Here is a 23,562-nt window from a genome sequence, read left to right as displayed (position 1 = left end):
TTTGCTGTAAATATGAAGGTCAATGTATAGAGTCTGTTACCGACACAAAGTTTCTAGGAGTAGGAGGAGGAATTGATGAAAACTTATCTTGGAAATCCCATACGGAAGAAATGTGCAAAAAACTTAGTCAGTATGTCTACGCCCTACATATATTAGCCAAAAAAGCAAGTCCTCACGCAGTTTTAGTAGCATATCATGGTTTTGTAGCCTCAAAGTTGCGGTATGGTATTATCTTTTGGTGATTTTCCACAAATAGAGAATTAGTTTTTAAGGCACAAAAGAGCTGCATTAGAGCAATGTGTGGAATCAAAACACCCGACAGTTGCGTACCGTATTTCAAGGACTTAAAAATTTTGACGATGCCTTCACTTTTCATTTTTGAAGTGATAATGTTTGTAAAAAACAATGCAAGCTTGTTCAAAAAACATGTTGATGTTTCTCACAGAAATCTGAGAAACAAGCATATTCACAATATTTGCACAATTCCTGCAAAAACATCATTGTTGCGAAAGAGTGTGTATTACCAGTAAAATATAGGTGGTCAAGCAAATCTTGTCAGTAGAAAAAGGCGCGAAATTCAAATATTCTATAAGACGATATCCCTTCGCGCCTACATTTTTCAAATTTGCCGCCTTTTTCTACTGACAAGATCTGCTTGACCAAGTATATATAACAAATTGCCGATTAACTTTAAGTCACTAAGTATATTTGAATTAAAAAATAAGCTAATGATAATGACATTATTGATTCATAAATGCTATTATTCCATTGCAGATTATTTAAATGATGACTTAGAATGATTATGTACTATGACAATTTGTTTTATCTTTTTAATAGGCATCAAAATAGGCTGATATTCATTATTGAATTGGCATAGCTGTAAGTAGGATTACACTATTACTCGTACGCGATGAGCATGATAGTTTAGTTTCTAGTATTAAGTTCAATCTTTTTGTACGCCGTTTGGTAAAATATAGTGAAACTGTACAATATATATAAACTGACCACCACTGTAATTTTACCTATATTTACAAATAAAACACTTGCTTACTTGCTTGCTTGCTAGAAAAAGGCGCGAAATTCAAATTTTGTATGGGACGATAACCCTTCGCGCCTACATTTTTTAAATTTGCCGCCTTTTTCTACTGACAAGATTTGCTTGACCATCTATAATTGTAGTTTGTAGTGTGTTTATAATAACGTCATTTTGGCTCTGTAACGAGCTTTCATTATAACAATTCAACTTCAGGTGCCTCATGATTTAGTATACATTTACCTACCTACCTACCTACGCCTGCTTGACATTTAACTAAGAGGGAAAACTAATTTTTGTCTCGTCCAAACTGCTGGCCCAACTCACTCTGTGTGGGCTTGACGCTGCTTTGCGTGGGACTTATAATATTGCTGGCCTACGTAAAAGCTCTGAAAGGCGTCACTTTGCGGACTGCGTGGGCTGGGGGGCGGGCCAATAGTATTTAGGGTAGGAGTGGAACCCACATGTTTGAGTTTTTCACTACTTTATTTAAATAATTGAATTATTTTAAGAATTAGTAGCGCTCAAAGCGTTTAGTAAGATTAACCATGAATTTGTGATAGTATTCTATGAAGAACAATTCTAAGTTTCTACCCATTCTCTAATTTCATGTTCGAACATCGTAGTGATACGAAAAATCTTTAAGAGCTTTAACAATGTATCGCAATTTATTGGTACCTCTATACCTACATAATAAAAAATCGACAGTTCGACGCTCTTTTTATGAATCTTTCATTGACACAGGTAGCCTTTACGTATTCGTAGAGCTTTATGTTTTATTTTGTGGTAGAAAAAACCCGATTTCTTTGCTATTTTTCGTGAAACAATAGAATTTTTCAAATATTAAAGGTATCGTTAACACAATGACAAACCAGCAATGATATTATATAATTAAAGATATGTTATACTCATACATAAGGAGCATTAAAAGTACTTTCATAATTTTATTTCTATACCTACGAAGAGATCTGTTAGGTATGTTTGATTGATTTTCGCATTCCATTCATCTTTGTCATAGGTACTGGTTGTTAAACATGAAATCAGAAATTATTTATTTGCATTAATACAGTATGTTACAATACATTATGTTACAGTTCATGTATCTAGCTTGCATGCAAGCGTGGATATTTATCATCAATAAAATTAAATACTTACTTATAATGAGCTTGTCTCTTTCTCTTTCGGTGAGCGGGAGCTCGTTACCGTTGTTAGCACGTGCACATTTCTAGCGTGCCCAGGTGAGAATAAAGGCAACTTGTACAATTAGTCACAAGGTAAGCGCTTCAATTTTGGAACGCCTATAATAACATATCTTGAGTTAAAATATTCTTTTTACGAACCAGACAAAGAGAAATATGTATTCTATCCATAAAAAAAATATGAGTATTTTAATTTTCTTCTAAGTACCTACCTACGAGTATACCTTTAGGGACGTCCCTATGGGTACGTACTTATAAGTATGATTACCTATATTATGTAGGTACCTATGAGATACAAAATGACCAAATGCGAACGTACTTACCGGAAAAAAATGCGTACGAATGCCCTTCACAAAACAGACCAACGATTCATTCAGGATCGCCGGAAGCGATCCTTGGAGTAGGTGTTTGTTCAGCAGGGGATTTTATAGGCTAGAACGATGGCGATTAAACTATTAGTAGGTCTTTTAAATCCAGAAAGTATAGTCTGTTCGAGAAACTGAAAACGGTGAAAAATAGAGATAATACTCCTAAAAATACGTGTGATACTTCATTAGATTCGTCATGATGCCTAGAAAAATGTATTCGAAGCGTGTATTAGCACACAAAAAATATCAAAAGTTATAAGCAAAAAAAGGGGGGGAAAAGTAGATAATTTTTTATTTCCCCAATATCTCAAAAATTATTAATATTTAAGAAACCAAAATTAATATTATAAAAGAGGAGGATATTTCCAATAAAACATTTCGTACTTGCAGAGCTGTATCTCCATTATTTATACTTTTTATTAACCGCTGAACACAGCCCTCCGTGTCTCATTATCGGGAAACGCGCGCGGGTTGAAAAAGCGATTACGTAATTAAATATAATTTCAAAGATATTAAATACTCATTGAAAAATTTAAAAAAATTATGGTGTATTTAAAATATGACAACAAATGTACTACTTGTAGAAATTCATCTTAAAATTTTTTTTTCAACAAAAAAGGCAATTGTTAATTAGTAAAATTTCCTCAAACTTCCTTCTTTATTGAAAACGAAAAAAATGTATAAATAACTATCGTAAAATTTTGTCACTTTCTAGAGCCCTTCTCATATAAATGCTTAATAAGATCACATTATAAAAGATTTAATAAAAATAATACTTTGCTTAAAATAAGTTTTAGAATAACATAGAAAATAGTCAAAAATCGAAAAATCAAGGTAAAATTGTAAAACTTAAAACAACATTATAACCAAATTACTAAACTTTTTAAAACTTTTATAACGTGATCTTATTAAGCATGTATATGAAAAAAGTTCTAGAAGGCGACAAAATTTTACGATAGTTATTTATACATTTTTTTCGTTTTTAAATAAAGAAGGAAGTTCGAGAAAATTTTGTTAATTAACAATTGCCTAACTTGTTGAAAAAATAACTTTAAGATAAATTTCTACAAGTAGTATATTTGTTGACATGTTTTAAATACACCATCATTTTTTTAAAATTTTTTATGTATATTTAATACCTTTAAAATTATATTTAATGTTACGTAATCCCTTTTTCACGCCGCGCGCGTTTCCCGAAAATAAGGCGCGGAGGGCTGTGTTCAGCGTTGAATGAAAAGTATAAATAATGGAGATACAGTTCTGCAAGTATGGAATGTTTTATTGGAAATATCCTCCTCTTTAATAATATTAATTTTCGTTTCTTAAATATGAATACTTTTTGAGATATTGGGGAAATAAAAAATATCTACTTGTTTCCCCCTTTTTTTTGCTTAATAACTCTTGGTATTTTTTGTGTGCTAATACACGCTTTGAATACATTTTTCTAGGCATCATGACGAATTTAATGAGGTATCACACGTATTTTTAGGAGTATTATGTCTATTTTTCACCGTTTTCAGTTTCTCGAACAAACTATTAGTAGGTATTATACCTACCTACTAAACTAAACACAATTATTATTTATTTACCACTAAGTATTATAGGTATGTACAGTCACCTGCAATAATATGTTACACAACGAAGGCCGCAAAAATATCTGACACGATCTTATTTGTAGCGCCATAAGAGCGTGTCACATTTTTTTGCGGCCTTCGCGGAGTAACATATTATTGCAGGTGACTGTACCTACATGGTGATCTTACGTATTTAAGTATGAAATGTTTGAGGTTTTAAAGCTATCAAGAAGGTTAAGAATAATTAATAGGAACTTAGGAAGTCCATATCTTGTTAAATCGGTTGTTAGGTACCTGCCTAATGTAAGTGGTAGCACTTACAAAGCTCATTGTTCTTGTACAAACTCATCAAGGGAAGTCAACATTTTTGTGATTAAGTACAACATTCAAGGCACAAGTGTCAAACACTCCGAGTCAGAGTGTAAAGCTATTGAAAACAGGTATGTAGATGGCAACTTGCCATCCGTTCCATCCATTGGCGAGGAATCCGTGGAGCACCATATGATCATTTCCGTTAGAGTTAGACCAAGAAAAGTCTGCAGCGATTTTGATAGCCCACGCAGTGAAAATGTTATTTTAAACGTCAAACTTCTATGATATTACGACGTATTTTAAATAACACTTGCACTGCGGCTATCAAAATCGATGCAGACTTTATTGGTCGAACTCTACCTACTATACATACTTATTATACTCTTTGCTCTACCTACATATTTTAGAGTAAATATAGTTGGTCAAGCAGATCTTGTCAGTAGAAAAAGGCGGCATATTTGAAAAATGTAGGCGCGAAGGGATATCGTTTCATAGAAAATTTGAATTTCGCGCCTTTTTCTACTGACAAGATTTGCTTGACCATCTATGGTAGGTATAGTACATCATTTTTCAAATTAGAATTCTAACTAGCAACATTAGCTCCACCTTTTTATAAATATCGGTCAAGCAAACTTGTTTGGGTACGTGACACAACTCAATAGTACTATAGTAGCCCGCTAGATGTCGCGGATACATATAGAACGTGGTTTCAAAGTTCGTGGTGGAACATTTCAATAAAATATGAATAGATGGTGCTTAATACTAATATTAGTAAATTTGCAATGAAAATGTAATAATATAAAGCAATGGATAGAGAACTTTACAAAATATATAATAGTTTTCCTTGATAATATAAAAAAATATTACTTATGCACGTGGCGCATGTTACCATACTTGTGCTTGTGCCGCTGCCGCGACTTTGGTGTGGTGCGGTGGTGTGTTATGGCTTGGCTATTAAGTTTGAGCTAGTAACTAGCAATACTTACTTTACTGTCATGTCAACTGTCAAACTGTCATTCCAACGAAAGCGCGTAAACTCCCAGTTTCCCATAAATGTTCTATTTTCTCTTTTAACACAAATTTGTGTGTATTATTATTTTTATTTGGGACGCTATCTGCTTGATTTGGAGTATACAAGGTCAGATTAATATATTTTTTTAGTAAATTATCACATATACTATATATAACACACTGTTTATTTCATCTTGAGTAGGTTAGTTTGTTTGCGGCTAAGATTAATTTGTATGTAAACATTTGTCAGTTTACTATTGTACTATTTTCCTGATGAACCAAAGCTTTACCTAGTTTTCACGCTTTACTTTGCTCCCCGTTTCCAGCCGAGCCGTATTTTTAACCTGACATTTATTTATAAAGTAATTGAAAAACAGTACACTGTCAATCTTTTTGACGCGTGACTGTGTAATAACATCACTGCAAACGTTCTTATCACAAAATAAGACCATAAATACTTAATATCAAATATTGAATAAACTGTGTTTACCAAATCTAACTTGTGAAATTATTTGTGACAATCCACCACAACCATGCGCAAATATTGCAGAATGTCTCAAGACAGCGATGCTCCACTGCCCGAGGGATGGGAGATGCGGACCAGCCGATCTACTGGCATGACATATTTCCTCAATAGTTACACAAAGAAGTCACAGTGGGAGCGGCCAGAAGCCCCTGCGGACCCGGGTGAGATCCGTTGCTGCCATATCCTGATCAAGCATGCTGGCAGCCGGAGACCGTCATCATGGAGAGAAGAGAAGATAAACCGATCTAAAGAGGATGCTTTAGATGCTCTTAAGGGATATCGCAAGCAGATAGTTTCCAAACATGCTCAGTTTGTCGATATTGCCTCAAAGTATTCAGATTGCTCATCGGCAAAGCGAGGTGGTGATCTAGGAATGTTTGGGCGAGGCCAAATGCAGGCTCCATTTGAAGAAGAGGCTTTTAAGCTTAAAGTTGGACAACTGAGTAAGCCTATTGAGACAGAATCTGGATTTCACGTTATTTTAAGGACTGTTTGAGCTAAGTTTTCCGTTTTGAATATTTGATGATGAATGTATGTTACAATGATTTGTTTGGTTAGTCTTATGACATTTCATATCTCTATTAAGATCTACTTACATTTTAAGTATGATTTTTTTCTCGTGTCCAATAAAGTATGTCAAAATTAAGATAAGAATTTGGCAATAAAGTATATTTCAAAATATGTATTGTTTGTTTGATTATGCTTTGGTTCACCATGAACATGGTATTCTATATAATGTTGAATTTCATGAAATTTATATTTATAAAATGTAAGCTTTACAATTTTATTATTTTGACGACCCTTGGGAGCATGCATAAACTACATAGGGGCAGCCCAGGAGCTCCTTGTTATGTCATTAGGGTTGTTGACCCATGTTGATTTTTATAACTAAATCTTGTTAAATACATAGGAAATGCGAAATTTATCACAATAAATAGGAAACTTAATAATTATATTGGAATAGTAAAAAAATACTAGACCTCGAAAGTTTTAAGTTTTTTTTAAACATCCAAAAAGGAAATACTATACAACAACTACATATACCGGGTGTGGCCTGTAACATGAGCAAATAATTAAAACATAGATTGTACTCCTCAAACGGTGACACTTTTGTTCAACAACTTTTAAAAATTATTAGACTCCCTATTTTTCATACAAAATAAATATTATCTTCAATGGACGCCATCGCCACGCCATATCATTGTGATTGACGTTGCTTGTCAAGCCTTAAACATAACAAAATTCGCAATACATTGCGTCTTAGAATAAACTTTAAAGTGTATTAATAATCAAACCCGAAGTTATTTTTAAAAATCGCTGAACAAATGTTGGTCAGTATGACGAGTACAGCATACTGTTTAATTTTTTGCTCATATTACAGGCCACACCCGGTATACATAAACGCAATAATTCACTGACAAAATTGCAATTTTTTTGTTTTCCCTACATCGAAACGGCAACAATGCAATGTAGTGCCATTTTGTGTGGAGCGTTTAGTCAGTAAAGTGATTATCAGACTTGGACTATCATTTGTGACTTTTGTATTGTGATAAGGCAATTATAGGTCCCATAAAGACATTAGTTCCTCAACAAATCTGATCGACTGACACCATTAAAAAAAGTGTCAAGTATTTCACTCAATTGTTTGTGCACTCTCGGCTTATACCTGCAGCTCTGAGCAATTAAGGCACAGGCTTATGAGCAAGGAGAAAGTGCTATATGACTCTGTTCTTAGAAAAAATGTTCAGCTGAAAATTATAATGACAAAGTGTGGCAATGTCATCATTTCATCAATAACTTTAAATTACTTATATAAATAAGGAGTGGGAATATTGTTAGATCAAAGAATCTTTTCGGTGTAAAATTTGAAGGTACTAAAACAAACATCAACTTAATTAATTCTCTTTAATTTTCTAACAAGATAGCTCAATAAATAAGTACAATACGACACCTTAACAATGTTGACTTAGTGCATTTTTCAGTTCGCTGTCAATCGACAAACCCAGCCTTTTTGTCGACGACAAATTTTGTAACTCCCGAACTTCAATCTGCTTATTTTAACTTATTTATGGCACTATTATGCTTATATAGCAAGCTAGATAAAGCATTTGAAAGATCACGATGCCGCTAAGAAAGGAGTGAATTTTGAATAGTCCGGAAGTTACATGACAGTTGTTCCATTTTACAATGCTTTTGTCGATTCTTCCTTCGCTTCGTCAATATTATTATTCCTGATAAGTATAATGGCATCTAAAGTAGCCTCCTTCACATTGCCTAGAACTGGTGTCCATATGGGTCCAATTATGGGTGCCGTTCGCTTCCCTCCCCATTGGCTAAAGATGACCTTTCTTTTGCCGTCGTTTTTCAAATTCAAGTCTGCGTATGGATGACCCGGCTTAAACAAGGATGGTAAAGCTGACAGGAAGTTCTTAAAGGGTAACGCTTCGCGTGCGTGATCTGATTGACCGCCCATTACTTGAATTTTGATCGGATGCCGCTTGTCTAATGATGGTCTGAATTGGTAATCAGTCATATCTGACGGTCGGTCCAAGGGCGAATAGTTGGATAAGATCCGAGTGAGCGCCGGTATGGAAGTTGAGTAAATTACCCTCTTAACTTTACTGCCGGGTTGGTATAGCACTTGTCCGCTCCTTTTTCCTCCCCACGGGCTAAAGCGCACCCGTTTGGGCATGCTGGGCTCCCTGTTGCGAGTGGCGCGCTTCCAGGTCCACATCTGATCGACATTGACGCTTCCCGCCCGCTTGCCGCCCCACGGGCTAAAGCTCCTTTTCCGAAGGCTCAAAATCTCCGTATTCGTTTCATTATCCGAGTTGGACTTTTGGTTTATTTGGGGTGTAACGGCTCTCTCTTCAGTTTCAGTATGTATTGCGCGGTCTAGTATATTCGGTAACCAATCTTTTGATTCTTCATTTATGTTTCGTCGTTCTCGATCGACGGGCGGATAGTCCCCGCTTGGGTAAAATCGGTTGTACACGTCTGTGTTGTCGATGGGTTCCCTATGCACGTGGAAATCGCTTTGGAGCGGGGGGTTGTAGTAGTTGACGTACGGGACGTGGACGTTGAAGGTCGAGAGGACGGGGTCTATGAGCGCGTCTGGCGTGGGCCCGACGTTGATATATTGCAGGCTGGCTGTGCCAAACCAGGACAGCAGAAGCCAGTAGTGCAACATAGTTCTGCAAAAAGGAGATAACTTTGATCAACAAATTTCAAGTATGTAGGTAGGTACTCTGCTAGGCTTTTAGGATTTTCGAAAGGAATTTAGGAAAGTCATCATATTAGGGCCCTTCGAATGCAAATATATAAGATAAGGCCCGCCTGATAGGTAGTTAGCGATGTATGATGTATACCAACCTATCTTGTATAGGTACCCTAGCCTACAACTCCATGGTATCATATATATTAGGCGTTGCTTATTAACCCTTTAGAAACCTGTACCTACAGCCCTTTTTTAAGAAATCGTTGATTTTTAGGTGAGTAGATACCTACTATCTATCTATCTAATACTTTTAAACGAGCAATTCTTGTTTATATACAGGTTGTTTGGTACATCGTTTGTCAAATTAAAACGGCAGATAGGTTGAGTCATTTGCTATCTTCCCAAGCCTAGAAATTTTTAATTTAGCGCACTTTATTTTTCAGCTCTATGCCAGTTTTTCGTAAATTTAAAATGTTTACTTGCGCAGTAGTAAAAAAAACCATGGCTATTTTTTTTTCTAGGCATGAGTAGATAGCAAATGACTCAACCTATCTGCCGTTTTAATTTGGCAAACGATGTACCAAACATTCTGTATATACGAGTATATTTCGGGGATCTCGGAAACGGCTCTAACGATTTCGATGAAAATGCTATATTGAGGTTTTCGGGGGCGATAAATCGATCTAGCTAGGTCTTATCTCTGGGAAAACGGTCATTTTTGAGTTTTTGTATGTTTTCCGAGCAAAGCTCGGTCTCCCAGATGTTATATATAGGTTATATTTTAATATTAGATAAAATCAGATCTGCTAAATGGGCAGATTTTTATTTTATCGTCAGATTGTTATAAAATATGGTGGATAAATAGAGTTCCCTATTAAGCTGTACATATCTAATGACCACTATTTCACCATAGGTATGTTCTAAAAGATCTTCCACTGAGTTACGAAAACGAATGGTAGGTAGGTACATATAGGGTCTCCCCAGATATATTGCCGACGGATTTTGCCGACGCGCATTCGGCAAAATCCGATAGGAATAAGCTTTATGTCCGCGCAATAAGAGCGAATAAGCCGTTGACGCGTCGTCAGGCAGGCGCCGCCCGATGCGAGCCGAGCCGAACGACGACTTTTTCACTCTTATTGCGCAGATATAAAGCATTTCCCTGTCGGATTTTGCCGATTCCGCGTCTACATCTGTGGGGAAACCCTTATTCGTAACTCAACGAAAAATGACATACTATTAGACTGGTCATATTTTTCATAAAATCGATTTTGACTGGCAAAGCATATTACTTTTTGCCAACCGGGTTTTTTAACCTAATTAAACCCCGCTGAATCCGAATTTGCCGGTTGCTCGATTTAAATCTTGACCGGAAGTGAGATATTTGACATTAAATGTCCCTTTTTTTAGTTTTTCGTAAATAACTCTTAAACGGTGGCGCATAGCAAAAAATGTTCTGTTACATAAGTAATCTGCATAAAATTGCCTACAAGAAAAACTCAGTACAATTTTTCGCTAGGATCAATATTCAAAGAGATATTAACGCGGGAAATTTAATTATTATCACTTCTAAGGTCCCTTTTTTTAGTTTTTCGTAAATAACTCATAAACGGTGGCCAATATCAAAAAATGTTGTTAACCCTTAAATGCATAGTGTTGCCAAATGTCTAAAAAAAAAAAGCCCTACGTTCTTGAACGTACCTTTATACCAAACGTCAAGTAGTAGGGTGATGATTTAAGGGTTAAATTTACGCAATGTTTTTAATTTATAAAAATTACATTCGTTTTAAGACGAAAAGTCGGAAAGCTTGGAAAAATCCAGAAGTTGATCATTTTTAGTATATGATTTTGAACGGTTATTTCGGGTTTTGTAATTATTTTATATTTAAAAACTTTATCATAGGTATATCACAAATAGTGTACTTTTCTAATGGTAGTAAAAAAATTCATATATCTATTACTGAAAATTACATACCTATTTACATAAATATGATTTAGCCAATTTAACTGCTAACACTGATTTCGCAGTGAAAATCGAAGGTTCATTTGTTTTTACTATTTTTCCTAGAATCGGCAAACGATTATGTGATACATATATTAATTTCGGCCAAAAAGAAAAAATCATGCATTTAAGGGTTAAACTATAATAATCTACACAAAATTTTGTACAAAAAAGATTGTATACACTTTTCGCAGGGATCAATATTTAAAAAGAGAATAAAGATGGAAAGTTAATTATAATAAATTCTAAGTTTCCTTGTTTTTATATATTCGTTAATAATTTGAAAAGTATGACTCATACATAGCAAAAAACATCTTATACATAAATGATAAACAAAATTTTCTACAAGAAACATGTAGAACACTTTTCGCTAGGATCAATATTTAAAAAGACAAAGCGGGTAAGTTAATTAAAATCAATTTTAAAATACCTTTTTAGTTTTTTGTAAATAACTCGTGAACGGAGTCCCATAGCAAAATAAGTTTTGAAGAATAAATTATCTACATAAAATTTCCTCCAAAATACATCTGGAACACTTTTCTCTAGGATCAATATTTAAAACGATATTAAAGGAAGAAAGTTAGTTACAAGCAGTTCACAGGTCACTTTTTTTTAGTTTTTCGTATATAACTCTTAAACGGTGGCCCGTTTCAAAACAATATTATACATAAATATTGAACATAAAATTGTCTTGTCCACAAAAAAGGTTCTGTACACTTTTTCGCTACGATCAATATTTAATGAGATGTGGCTATTTTCTTAAATGACTTCTAAAATATTTATTATTATATTTTCAAAAAAATATATTTCAGATTTACAAAATGAGCTTTTTCATTTAATATGTAACACGATATAGTTTAAAATTCATTTGTTTACGTAAGATGTCCGTCTTTGGGTCACGAATTTACATATGTATGTGTACCAAATTTCAACTTAATTGGTCCAGTACTTTTGAAGAAAGTGGGCTGTGACAGACGGACAGACAGACAGACGCACGAGTGATCCTATAAGGGTTCCGTTTTTTCCTTTTGAGGTACGGAACCCTAAAAACTAAAAATAAGAGACGTGAATTGATTGTAATGAACTTTCTTCCTTTAATATCGTTTCAAGTATTGATCCTAGAGAAAAGTGTTCAATATGTTTTTCGTAGAAAATTTTTATGCCGATTATTTATTTACAAGAACATTAAGAACTTATTTTGCTATGCGCCTTATTTTACGAATCATTTACGAAAACCTAAAAATAGGGACCTGGAATTTGATTATGATTAACATACCCCCTTTAATACCTCTTTAAATATTGATCGTAGCGAAAAAGTATAAAGAACCTTTTTTGTGGACAATTTTATGTTTAATATTTATGTATAATATTGTTTTGCAACGGGCCACCGTCTACGAGTTATTTGCGAAAAACTAAAAAAAAGTGACCTGTGAACTGATTGTAATTAACTTTCTTCCTTTAATATCGCTTTAAATATTGATCCTAGAGAAAAGTGTTCCAGATGTTTTTTGGAGGAAATTTTATGTAGATAATTTATTCTTAAAAACCTATTTTGCTATAAATAAATAAATATTTTTTTTATTCAGACAAATACAGTCCACATTTGTTAATCTGCTACTTATAAACTAGGTTAATTGTACTTACATAGGTATACTAAAATTATACATTTATTTTATTTAACCCTTTACTGCATACGATGCCTTTTATGGCGGATATAATAATCAACTCTACTGACAGCTATTAAAGTTCACTTTTAAAAACAACTTTACAAATTTTGTTTTTATGTGCAGTACAGGGTTAGTTTATATAATAAACATCCCCAATATGGGGGTTTATTAGTGCGGACATCCAGTGTCTTTGCAAAAGACTGTCTGGCCTATCCGCTAACATATTTAGAATGCTGTGGGAATGGTGTGTGGTGCTATGGGACACCGTTTACGAGTTATTTACAAAAAACTAAAAAGGGACTTTAAAATTGATTATAATTAACTTACCCGCTGCTTTGTCTTTTTAAATATTGATCCTAGCGAAAAGTGTTATTTTTCTTGTAGGAAATTTTATGTTTATTATTTATGTATAAGATTTTTTTTGCTATGAGTCATACTTTTTAAATTATTAACGAAAAAATTAAAAACAAGGAACCTGAGAATTTATTATAATTAACTTTACATCTTTATTATCTTTTAAAATATTGATGCCTGCGAAAAGTGTACTGAATCTTTTTTGTTCTAACTTTTGTGTAGATTATTAACGTTTAACAACATTTTTTGTTATTGGCCACCGTTTATGAGTTATTTATGAAAAACTAAAAAAAGGGACCTTAGAAGTGATTATAATTAAATTTCCCGCGTCAATATCTCTTTGAATATTGATCCTAGCGAAAAATTGTACTGAATCTTTCTTGTAGGCAATTTTATGCAGATTACTTATGTAATAGAACTTTTTTTGCTATGCGCCACAGTTTACGAGTTATTTACGAAAAACTAAAAAAAGGGACCTTTAATGTCAAATATCTCACTTCCGGTCAAGTTTTCGATCGGGCAACCGACAAATTCGGATTCAGCGGGGTCTAATTATGTTAAAAAACCCGGTTGCTTAAAAGTAATATGATTTGCCAGTCGCATCAAGAAGCAGAGCGATTTTGAATTTTTTTCGTCTAGTCTATATTTTTAAATGTGTGTTCCAAATTGGGATTTCGTATTTATTCCAGCCAAATTTTATATAATAAAAATTGACAAAATAATCAACACCAAACTAAAAATCGGCCTAAGTATTAGTGGTAGTACAGTCACCTGCAATAATATGCTACTCTTCGAAGGTCACAAAAATATGTGACACGGTTCTATGGCTCTACAAATATTTTTGCGGCCTTCGTTGTGTAACATAATATTGCAGGTGACTGTACCTACTGATAGTCGTTAAAATGAGGCGATTAATTCCTATAATTTGTGTAGCAGTTATTCAAGCCGCGGAATGCCGCCATTTGCATTTTCAAAACATTTCCCGATCACAATAAGCAGGTCGATCTCGAAAGACGTCAATATTGCTTGTTTGCCGAACTCGCTGACAATAGGGGATCGGATCGGATAATCGGAATATTAAAGTGCTGCAAGAATACGGCGAGTAATCCACATCGTCCGATCAAACATTACTAAGACCTCATTAAACTCTAAATCATAATTAGATTCCAAAAAATGTTGCCACTGCAATAATTTGTTTGTTAAATAGTAAATTCCTTAATATAAATAAATACGCTAATATAATTTATTTATTGGTAATTTTACGCCTACGATTTAAAAAAGTACTTTTATTTACTTATTTTTACATAAATACAAGACGCGCTAGTAAAAAGTGGCAACATTGTCTTACTTTTTTTGGAATCTAATTATGGTTTAGACTATTTAGAGTATAGAATGAATTTCGTTTTCCTTGTTTATGCGTCGGTACAGGAACTGTCGTGAAAGTGACATAGATACTTATCAGTTTCGCTACCGAATCTCCAGAATTAGCCCAGGTACTTAATTAGTTGTACTCTTTATTTCAGGACTTTTACAACAAAATAAAAACACTACGAAAACTTATAAATAAAAAATTTGCCCTAAATCGTGGTCTGTAGGTAGGGTGCACAGAAGGCTGGCCGCATTGCCCCGCTGGATAGCAATGCTGATCCTTTGGGCAAAATATTGGCCAGCCCTCTGGTCACCGGAGGCCTCTATGAGGCGCTTTGACAGCTCCTCATAGAGGCGACGCGCGCTAGGTCCCCACGGCCCCAGGGTTTCCACTCCAAACGCCGCAAATATGTAGCTACTACCTAGTGTGACATATTTGCGGCGTTTGAGGCTTTCGGCCGAGGATGCGGCCGCACCAGCGCCAACTTTGGTGCTTGGAATATGGGACGGCGCCAGGGTATCTACGCACGTAGCGTCCCAGACAAGTGGCCGTCCCATACTCCAAGGCACCAGCGTCATTCCGTCAGGCCTCTTGCCATCGACCCTGGCCAGACCGTTGGGCTCGAGGACTGCCGGTATCTTGGCACTGACAAGGGCCCTTCGAATGAGTTGTATACCGAAACTAATCCCTTCCAATCCAGAAGGGAAACTAGACCTTATTATGTATAAATGTATAGGAATTAGCTCGGTTTCCTGACGGTGTTTTTCTTAACCAAAGAGCAAGTAGGTACCTATATCTTACGGACCTAAGTTCCTAAAAACATATATTATTTCAGTTCCAACCCATAACCACACAAAGTTGAAGTGGACACGAAAATTTCCAAGTAACACGAGCAATTAAAGAAACAAAGTTCCCTATAATTTGCCTAAATGACATAGATAGTGGTCTAGTTACGCATTAACCTATCAAGATAACATTATTTTATATGTATGAAAAATGGAAAAGAAACAAACGTATGTTTTTATCTCGACTGTCGGAACCCAATTATACCGTACGAGTAGCCGCGTGTGCGGGCAATTTAACGGTGACCGTTTTTTTTCGGACCCTCTTACGGTTCTTAGTAATTATGTGCTAGCCCAAGCAAGTAGCTCGACTTGAAGTTACAAGTTGTTCAAGTACGAGTACTAAGCCGTTGATAAGCTCAAGCATATTGAAATACATTCTTACAATCAACGTTTTAAACACCCGCTTAATACTAATTGTAGGGTACCTAAAGTAATGCCAAAACCTACAAGTTCATAGCGTGTTCAGTGCTTCAGTCTAAAAAAAGTTATCAGATTTTACGCTTTTAACAGCCTTAAAACCACGGCCTCAGCTCGATTCGGAAAATGAATTAGATTTCTACAAGACTTCAACAAGTTACGATACGGATAATTTAAAGATATTTGTAAGATAGATATGTCAAATTTGACGTTTCCGCGATTCTGGAGGTCCCGTTGAACGATTTCGACAAGTTATGACTTAGATATCCAAGTCACTTCTAGTCGATATCTAATGTAGATCTAGTTGATCTCTAAATCGTCTCAAGATCTTGTGATTATCTCGAAATCCGAATAGGCCAGTAAAACTAATTTTTTACTGATTTATTATTTTGTAACTCTGCTGACAATAGGCCTGTTGCAAGTAACAAAGAATCATGGAAATAATGGTTTCAACGAAACATATATGTTAATATGATTCTAAAAAATGGCCCAATCTCAGTATAAACTGAAGGATTATTAATATATTCAATAAAATAAAAGTGCAAAATTCTCCAATCGGCCATTTTTACTGAAACGCCAATCAGAAACGTTCCAAACAGTGACGTCATCAATCCATAACATATTTCTTAGAGCAACATAGACAACCTCATTGACCGAAATCTATACGTGGGCACCAAAGAGTTCGAAAGGTGCAAAAAAATGTTATTTCGCCACTAAACATTTATTACGTCCAAAAAATATTATTACACGATATAAAGTAGATATCTATTTGTTATTATTTAAATAAAATGCTAAATAATACGATATTTCAACAACAAACTTTTTTAATTATTTGGCTGAATGGAACTATCATTGCCATGTTGGCTGTCGTAACTAGAAAAAATGAAAAATTAAAAAGTAAAAGCGGCGTTCGGTGATTTTCACTCAAAATTTACATGTATCTAAATAATTCATCTTAAACTGCAACCGTGTGAGAGTTTTTGTGTAAAATGAGTTATTGTGATAAATTTTTGTAATGTATTTATCATCCCTAATCGTAATATATGGTGCTGAATTAACAATATCATTCGGATTCAAGGGAAATTCGTAACTGTAAGTATGTAAACAATATCTACCACCCTACCACTAGACATGTGTCGTTCGCGAGCGAGTGATTCAAATGAACTGTATCTTTTGATTGAACTAGCTCACTCTTCAACTCAGTACAGATTTGACTAGCTCATTTCGCTCAGTAACTCTTTTATATCGGTGTTACTTGCTCGCTCTTTCCCACTCATGATCGAATGAGCGGGCCCAGCCAAACGAGTGAGACGATGCGGAGTGACGGTTTCGGAGCGTTTCGGATGAATTCGGAGGGTGCCGGGAAAACATGGCGGGATCCGTACCGTGTGATTTGCTTTCTTCGTCGCACTTATGGCTGTGCGTATTATATAACCATCCCATTTACGCACTTTTATGTACAGAGTACTGGTGGATGTCGAGAGAGCAGACTACGGCTGTCGTTTGTTGACCAATTTTAGTTTAAGATTTAATTGACGGGCTTAGGTAGTGTAATTAATGTAATGATAGTCTAATATTTTTATGAAATGTACACTATATAGTATCAGATTTTCATCATAATTGCCAATCTAGATTAGAGGGGTTTATGTTTAATATGAGGTACGTTTAGGAGAAACTTTGTTTTTCCCTCGTTTTATTATTAACCTAAAAAATCTAGATTGACAGTCCTAAGCCTGTCCAAGTATGAAGGAAAATCTGCTTAATATGTATATTGTAGTAAATGTATGTATAGTATAGCTTATATAACACTAATAATGCATATTTTTTAACGATCAAGTGCGTAGGTAATACAAATCAAACCAAACAATTCAATCAATCTGATTGATTGACATCTCTCTCTACTCACTATTTAATCTACAGATCTACTGAGCGAAATGAGCTAAATGAGCTAAATGAGTGATATATATCACCGCGAGCGAAAGATATGAATCACTCTTTTCAACTCAGTGAACGATTATGCGCATCTCTACCTACCACCAACTAAATGATGACGTCACAAATGGCATGCGAGGCGTTTTCGCGCGAAGTTTAAACTAGCTATAATAAAATGCAATTATCTATGTTAAATCTTATGAGTATAACTGAAATATAGTGTTTTTCGGAACTAATACAAGTGTACCGACGATATTAAAAGGGTTTTCAAAATTTGTCATCAGGCCTATTCTAAATACCTACATATTTAGAGAATAATATATAGGTAGGGTGGATATCTTGTAGCTAAGTGTATATAAACTGTTTAACTTGCGGCTAGAATTCCAAGAATAAATTGAATGCTATTATTAATAAGAAGAATAACACATAACCATATATTTACGCATAAGCATCTGCACCCCTTCATAACCAGGAAACAAAATACTGCGTGACCGTCCACTGGCGCCCTCATTTGGGTAATAAACCAATATTCTTATACCTTTAAACGAGCAATTCTTGTATAAGTACATTTCGGGGATCTCGGAAACGGCTCTAACGATTTCGATGCAATTTGCTATATGGGGGTTTTTGGGGCGAAAAATCTATCTAGCTACTAGCTAGTAGCTAGGTCTTATATGGGAAAACGCGCATTTTTGAGTGTTTATATGTTTTCCGAACATAGCTCGGTCTCCTAGATATTGACCCCCTTATTCATAAAACCTTACGGGCCTGATTTAGTTATATAAATTATGTTTTATCCCTTTCTTACAAATACATAAGTCAAAATGACAGATAAAGACAAACAATATTTAGCTAATTGAGGTTTGTAGCGCGTTTATGAATAAGGGGATAAATGTATAAATCAGTATATTACTATTGTTGTCCTAGTGATTCCCCAACTTTTGGTCTTTGTCACATACGAGGGCTGATCCGAAAGTTGTGAGCTGCTCGGGCTCTACTCATGCGATTGCAATATGATTTATACCATTGTGAGGGATATTTCAGTATGTAAAGAGGTGACGTCAATTCTTCGTCTTCTCCTTGTCCTTTTCCCATTATTTGGGGTCGGCTCTCCTAGTTATATTTCGCCAGGCTTCACGGTCCTGGGTCGTCTCAGGTGTAATTTGGGCTTCTTCCATATCCCTCTTCACTGTTGCCAGCCATGTCAGTCGGGGTCTTCCTCGTCGTGATTGCGTGGGGAACATATCTAGCACCTTACGTGTCATGTGTTCGGATTCTCGGCGCATGACATGTCCAAACCATCGGAGTCGTCCTTCGGTTAATTTTTCGGGCAAAGGTCTGACTTTAAAACTACCACGGACGTAGGTGTTACGGATGTGGTCAAGTAAGGTGACACCTCCGGCCCAGCGGAGCATTTTCATCTCGGTGGCGTGAAGCTTATCCTCTAGCTGTTTTTTTTTGAGGGGCCAGCACTCGGCGCCGTACACAATGGCTGGACGGACTGCTGCTTTATATACTTTTCCTTTAATGGTTACCGGCATTCTCTTGTCACATAAAACACCAGTTAGGTCTTTCCACTTCATCCAGCCCGTGTTTATTCTGTGGGAGACATCGGCATCAATGGAACCATCGCTAGAAATGACCGAGCCTAGATATTTAAAACTATTAACTTGGTTTAAAGGCGTTCCGTTCAAGGGAACGCTATGGAGATTGTGGCTGCCGCTAAAGTTACAGTGCATGTATTCTGTTTTATGGCGACTTATACGTAGACCTGCGCTTTCTAGCGCTACTCTCCATTCTGCCAGCGTTTCTTGCAGCTCGTGAGATGTTTCGCTAATGAGGACTATATCGTCTGCGTAGAGCAGAGTCCATGGCGGTGGTTGTTGCAGCCTGGCGGTTAAGTGATTCATCACGATGTTAAAAAGAAGGGGGCTCAGAGCTGACCCCTGATGGACGCCGACCTTTACTTCAAACTCGTCACTCACTCCCGCTGGGCAGCGCACTCTGGTTGTGACATCATTGTACATATCCTTTACGGTATTTATGTAGTATTCAGGTACATTATGTGCTCGTAGTGCTTGCCAGATTAAGTTTCTTGGGACCCTGTCAAATGCTTTTTCCAGGTCAATGAACGCCATGTGAAGGTCAGCCCTGTTGTGCCTAAATTTTTCCATTAAGATTCGAATTGTATGAATTGCGTCAGTGGTCGATCTTCCCGCAACAAAGCCACATTGGTTTTCGGCGATCTTAATAAACTGGAGTATCCTTCTACTTATTATGCGCTCCCATATTTTAAGAGTATGAGGTATAAGTTTTATGGCTCTGTAATTTTCGCAGTCTTATGTCTCCTTTATTCTTATAAAATGGGATTAGGTGACTTTTCCTCCATTCGCTTGGTATACCTTCGGTTATGATAGTGTTAAGAAGGTTGGTCAGGAATACCACTCCTTTCGGCCCTAGCTTCTTCCACAGTTCGGCAGGAATATTGTCTGGTCCCAAACCTTTATTGTTAGCCATAGCTTTGACGGCTGCGTGTACTTCGTCATGTGTTACACACGGAATAGGGCCTGCCGTTGGGGGAGTTGGGTCCGTGGGCGCTGTGCTCGGGTATGTTTCGTTGAGCAAACTAGAGTAGTAATCTTTCCATCTCATCTGGATATCGCAGTCTGATGTAAGCAGTTGACCCCTTTCGTTTTTTATGTACTTGATGGTCTTCACGTCTTTGGTGCTGGTATTCCTGTGCTTTGCGATCCTAAATAGCTCTCGATCATTACTGGTCGCTTCCAGCTTTGCGTAGAGATCGCAATTACAGGCAGCTTTAGCTTGCGCTACCGACCGCTTCGCCTCTTTCTTTGCTTCTTTATAGCAGCGTTATCAGACGTATCATTGGTTTGTTGCCACTGTTTAAAAAGGGTCTTTTTACGCGCCACCTTGTCTCTCACATCGCCATTCCACCATTTCGCGTCTTTGTCGTTGCTCAGAGGCCCCTTCGATATTCCAAGATGTTCAGCAGCTTTCTGGTTGCAGAGGCTTTGGAAGGGGTGACGTCAATTCGTTTTTAGAAAACGCATAGTTTTTACAAGCTTTTATTTAGTTTCACCTGACCGTTGTCTGTCTGTCTGTCGGTCTGTAATCAAATCTTGCAAGTTAAATTTGATCCACTTCCCGGTTTCCGATTGAGCTGAAATTTTGCATGCGTGTATAAATCGGATGACAATGCAATATTATGGTACCATCGAGCTGATCTCATGATGGAGACAGGAGGTGGTCGTAGGAACTCTGTGATGAAACAACGCAACCTAATTGTGTTAGGGGTTTTTAGAATTGTCTCGATGAGTATTAGTTGTCTGTCGTAAGAAAAGTACAGTCAGCGATAAAAGCTTGTACCAAAAATGATTTTTTTGCCAAAACCTTATTTTTCAATATTTTTTTTCTGTGACGTGCCGAGACTCCATTAAGTGGTATCATTTTATAAACATTTTTAGTTTAAAAACATATAATTTTTTTAGGTGCTGCTAATTGCGAATCTCGATCGTCTTTTTACGTATAAATCATTTTGATTGAGTAAACCTAATTATGATTTAATAGGTGTCAATAATGAGTCATTTCCTCATTTCATCAAAAGTAGTAATTTCAGATACTTATTCAAAAATGTGCTTTATCATATAATAGTACATTACTACAGAGGCCGGGACGAAAGGGGTTGCCGGCCGAAGACATATAGACAGGTCTGAGCTGGGATAGGTCTGAGCGCGGGCAACCCCATTTCCCGGCGAGGTATGTATAGTGCTTTTCTCAAACATGCAATGAAATAAATAAAATAAAAAATCCACGAAACCCAAGTTTTATTTATAGAAAAAACTAAAAGTAAACTACACCCAAAATATAACCAACACGTACCTATATCATTATCACGCGTATGTTTTACACGAGTCGTGTATTTTTACTACCCGTATATTTTCATGTATCTTTGATTTTTTCGCCTTGTATCCGTCTGACTGTCGTTTTCGTCACATAAGTTTACATAGTCTTTCATGTTGATATCATGTTTCACATACATCGTTGCTTTATGCATGGAGTAAATAAGTATAATTTCCACAGTGTTGACGAATTTGTAGTTACATTAATTTAAAATATGCCACAAAACGGTTTCTAATAAACTGTAAGCCATTTTTCTTAGTTTCTCAAATAATAAAATTCCCATAAGCAACCATATACATACTTCGTCTTTGACTTGGCGGCAGAGGCAGCAAGTTATTAAAATCAATTCTGCTTACGCTGCCAATTCCAACACCTACGATTACAATTAATATTAATTTCATTATTTCGTCCGAACTCATATTAAAGTCAAAAAATCAACAACGCACCATAAATCCAATAAAACAGAATGAATATTTTTCAACTTTACCTCCATAACAATTTAAAAAATATAACTACGCGTGTTTTAGTAGACCTTTTTACCGCTAATGTTTAGATGAAATATTTTAAATGTTTTTATTTGTGTAGTTAAATTTATAATTTAAAATTATAAAATGTATTATTTATTAAGTTCATGTTGATTTTATACAAATAAAATAAAAACCGGGCAAGTGCGAGTCGGACTCGCGCACGAAGGGTTCCGTACCATAATTCATAAAAAAAAAACGAAAAAAAAGCAAAAAAAACGGTCACCCATCCAAATACTGACGTTGCTTAACTTTGGTCAAAAATCACGTTTGTTGTATGGGAGCCCCATTAAATCTTTATTTTATTCTGTTTTTAGTATTTGTTGTTATAGCGGCAACAGAAATACATCATCTGTGAAAATTTCAACTGTCTAGCTATCACGGTTCGTGAGATACAGCCTGGTGACAGACGGACGGACGGACGGACGGACGGACGGACGGACAGCGAAGTCTTAGTAATAGGGTCCCGTTTTACCCTTTGGGTACGGAACCCTAAAAACTGCAAATTATAGCAAACATTGTTTTTTGTTTTTTTTTTATAGGCGTAGTGGCAGAGTGTCATTACGAACCATAAAGCAAATACTGCCTCTAGTTTTTTTTTAATGGATGAATGCCACGATGCTGTGTCACAAATATCTGTGAAATGAAAATTAAAAAAGAGGACTTTGCCGACCTTTTGTCCTAGCCGCACCTGAAACGTCATACTTCGCAGCCTATTATAAGGAACATAACATCAATATTTCATTGCATGTTTGAGAAAAATTATTTATCCATTAGCCACATTGAAAATAGCAGAAGGAACCGAATAATTAGAACCGGGTAAATATAAGTTGATTCTTAAAGATTTCAATACGAAATTTATCTAATAGTGAAAAAAAAACGTTTTTTTCTTAGTAAGTAATTTATAACTCCATACAAAACAGCTTTCAGTAAAAAATATATTACATAAAAAATAAACATATAAGGTTTACTCGGGTAATTCCGAATGTCGAAAACTGTCGGATAATTCCGAAAAGAGACTTTTATTTTGATGGAATTAAGGGAGATTTTCCTCTGAATTTCGGAATTATCCGACATTCGGTAATACCCGAATACACCTTAAGTAAAAAAATGGCCATAATTAGCATTGAAATATCCCTCACAATGGTATAAATCATATTGCAATCGCATGAGTATATAGAGCCGGAGCAGCTAACAACTTTCGGATCAGCCCTCGTATGTACCTAAGGATGGTATTCCACCTGTCCAATGTCAGTGCGTCTCACTCTCTCATTCAAGCAAAATGTGAGAC

General features: G+C 35.8%; 2 protein-coding genes across 2 annotated transcripts in view; one reads left to right on the top strand and one right to left on the bottom strand.

Annotated features, from left to right (window-relative positions):
- Positions 1 to 5,500: 5,500 nt before the first annotated feature.
- Positions 5,501 to 6,704, top strand: LOC134796242 (putative peptidyl-prolyl cis-trans isomerase dodo). Its single transcript, XM_063768293.1, has 2 exons — positions 5,501 to 5,624; positions 6,048 to 6,704. The coding sequence occupies exon 2, from the start codon at positions 6,049 to 6,051 to the stop codon at positions 6,517 to 6,519; it is 471 nt and encodes a 156-aa protein (XP_063624363.1). The 5' UTR covers positions 5,501 to 5,624; position 6,048; the 3' UTR covers positions 6,520 to 6,704.
- A 1,207-nt stretch (positions 6,705 to 7,911) lies between these two features.
- Positions 7,912 to 23,562, bottom strand: part of LOC134795713 (uncharacterized) — a 50,037-nt gene continuing 34,386 nt past the window's right edge. The window contains exon 2 of the mRNA XM_063767661.1: positions 7,912 to 9,217. Within this exon, the coding sequence (XP_063623731.1) occupies positions 8,206 to 9,217 (1,012 nt within the window). The 3' untranslated portion in view covers positions 7,912 to 8,205. The remainder of the gene's footprint in view (positions 9,218 to 23,562) is intronic.

The sequence above is a fragment of the Cydia splendana genome, chromosome 1, assembly GCF_910591565.1.
Source record: "Cydia splendana chromosome 1, ilCydSple1.2, whole genome shotgun sequence".
NCBI lineage: Eukaryota > Metazoa > Arthropoda > Insecta > Lepidoptera > Tortricidae > Cydia > Cydia splendana.
This window is presented reverse-complemented; position numbering and strand designations above follow the sequence as displayed.

What these genes read in the sequence shown, in the direction of transcription:
- LOC134796242 (XM_063768293.1), top strand. Translation starts at nt 6,049, where the DNA reads ATGTCTCAAGACAGCGATGCTCCACTGCCCGAGGGATGGGAGATGCGG.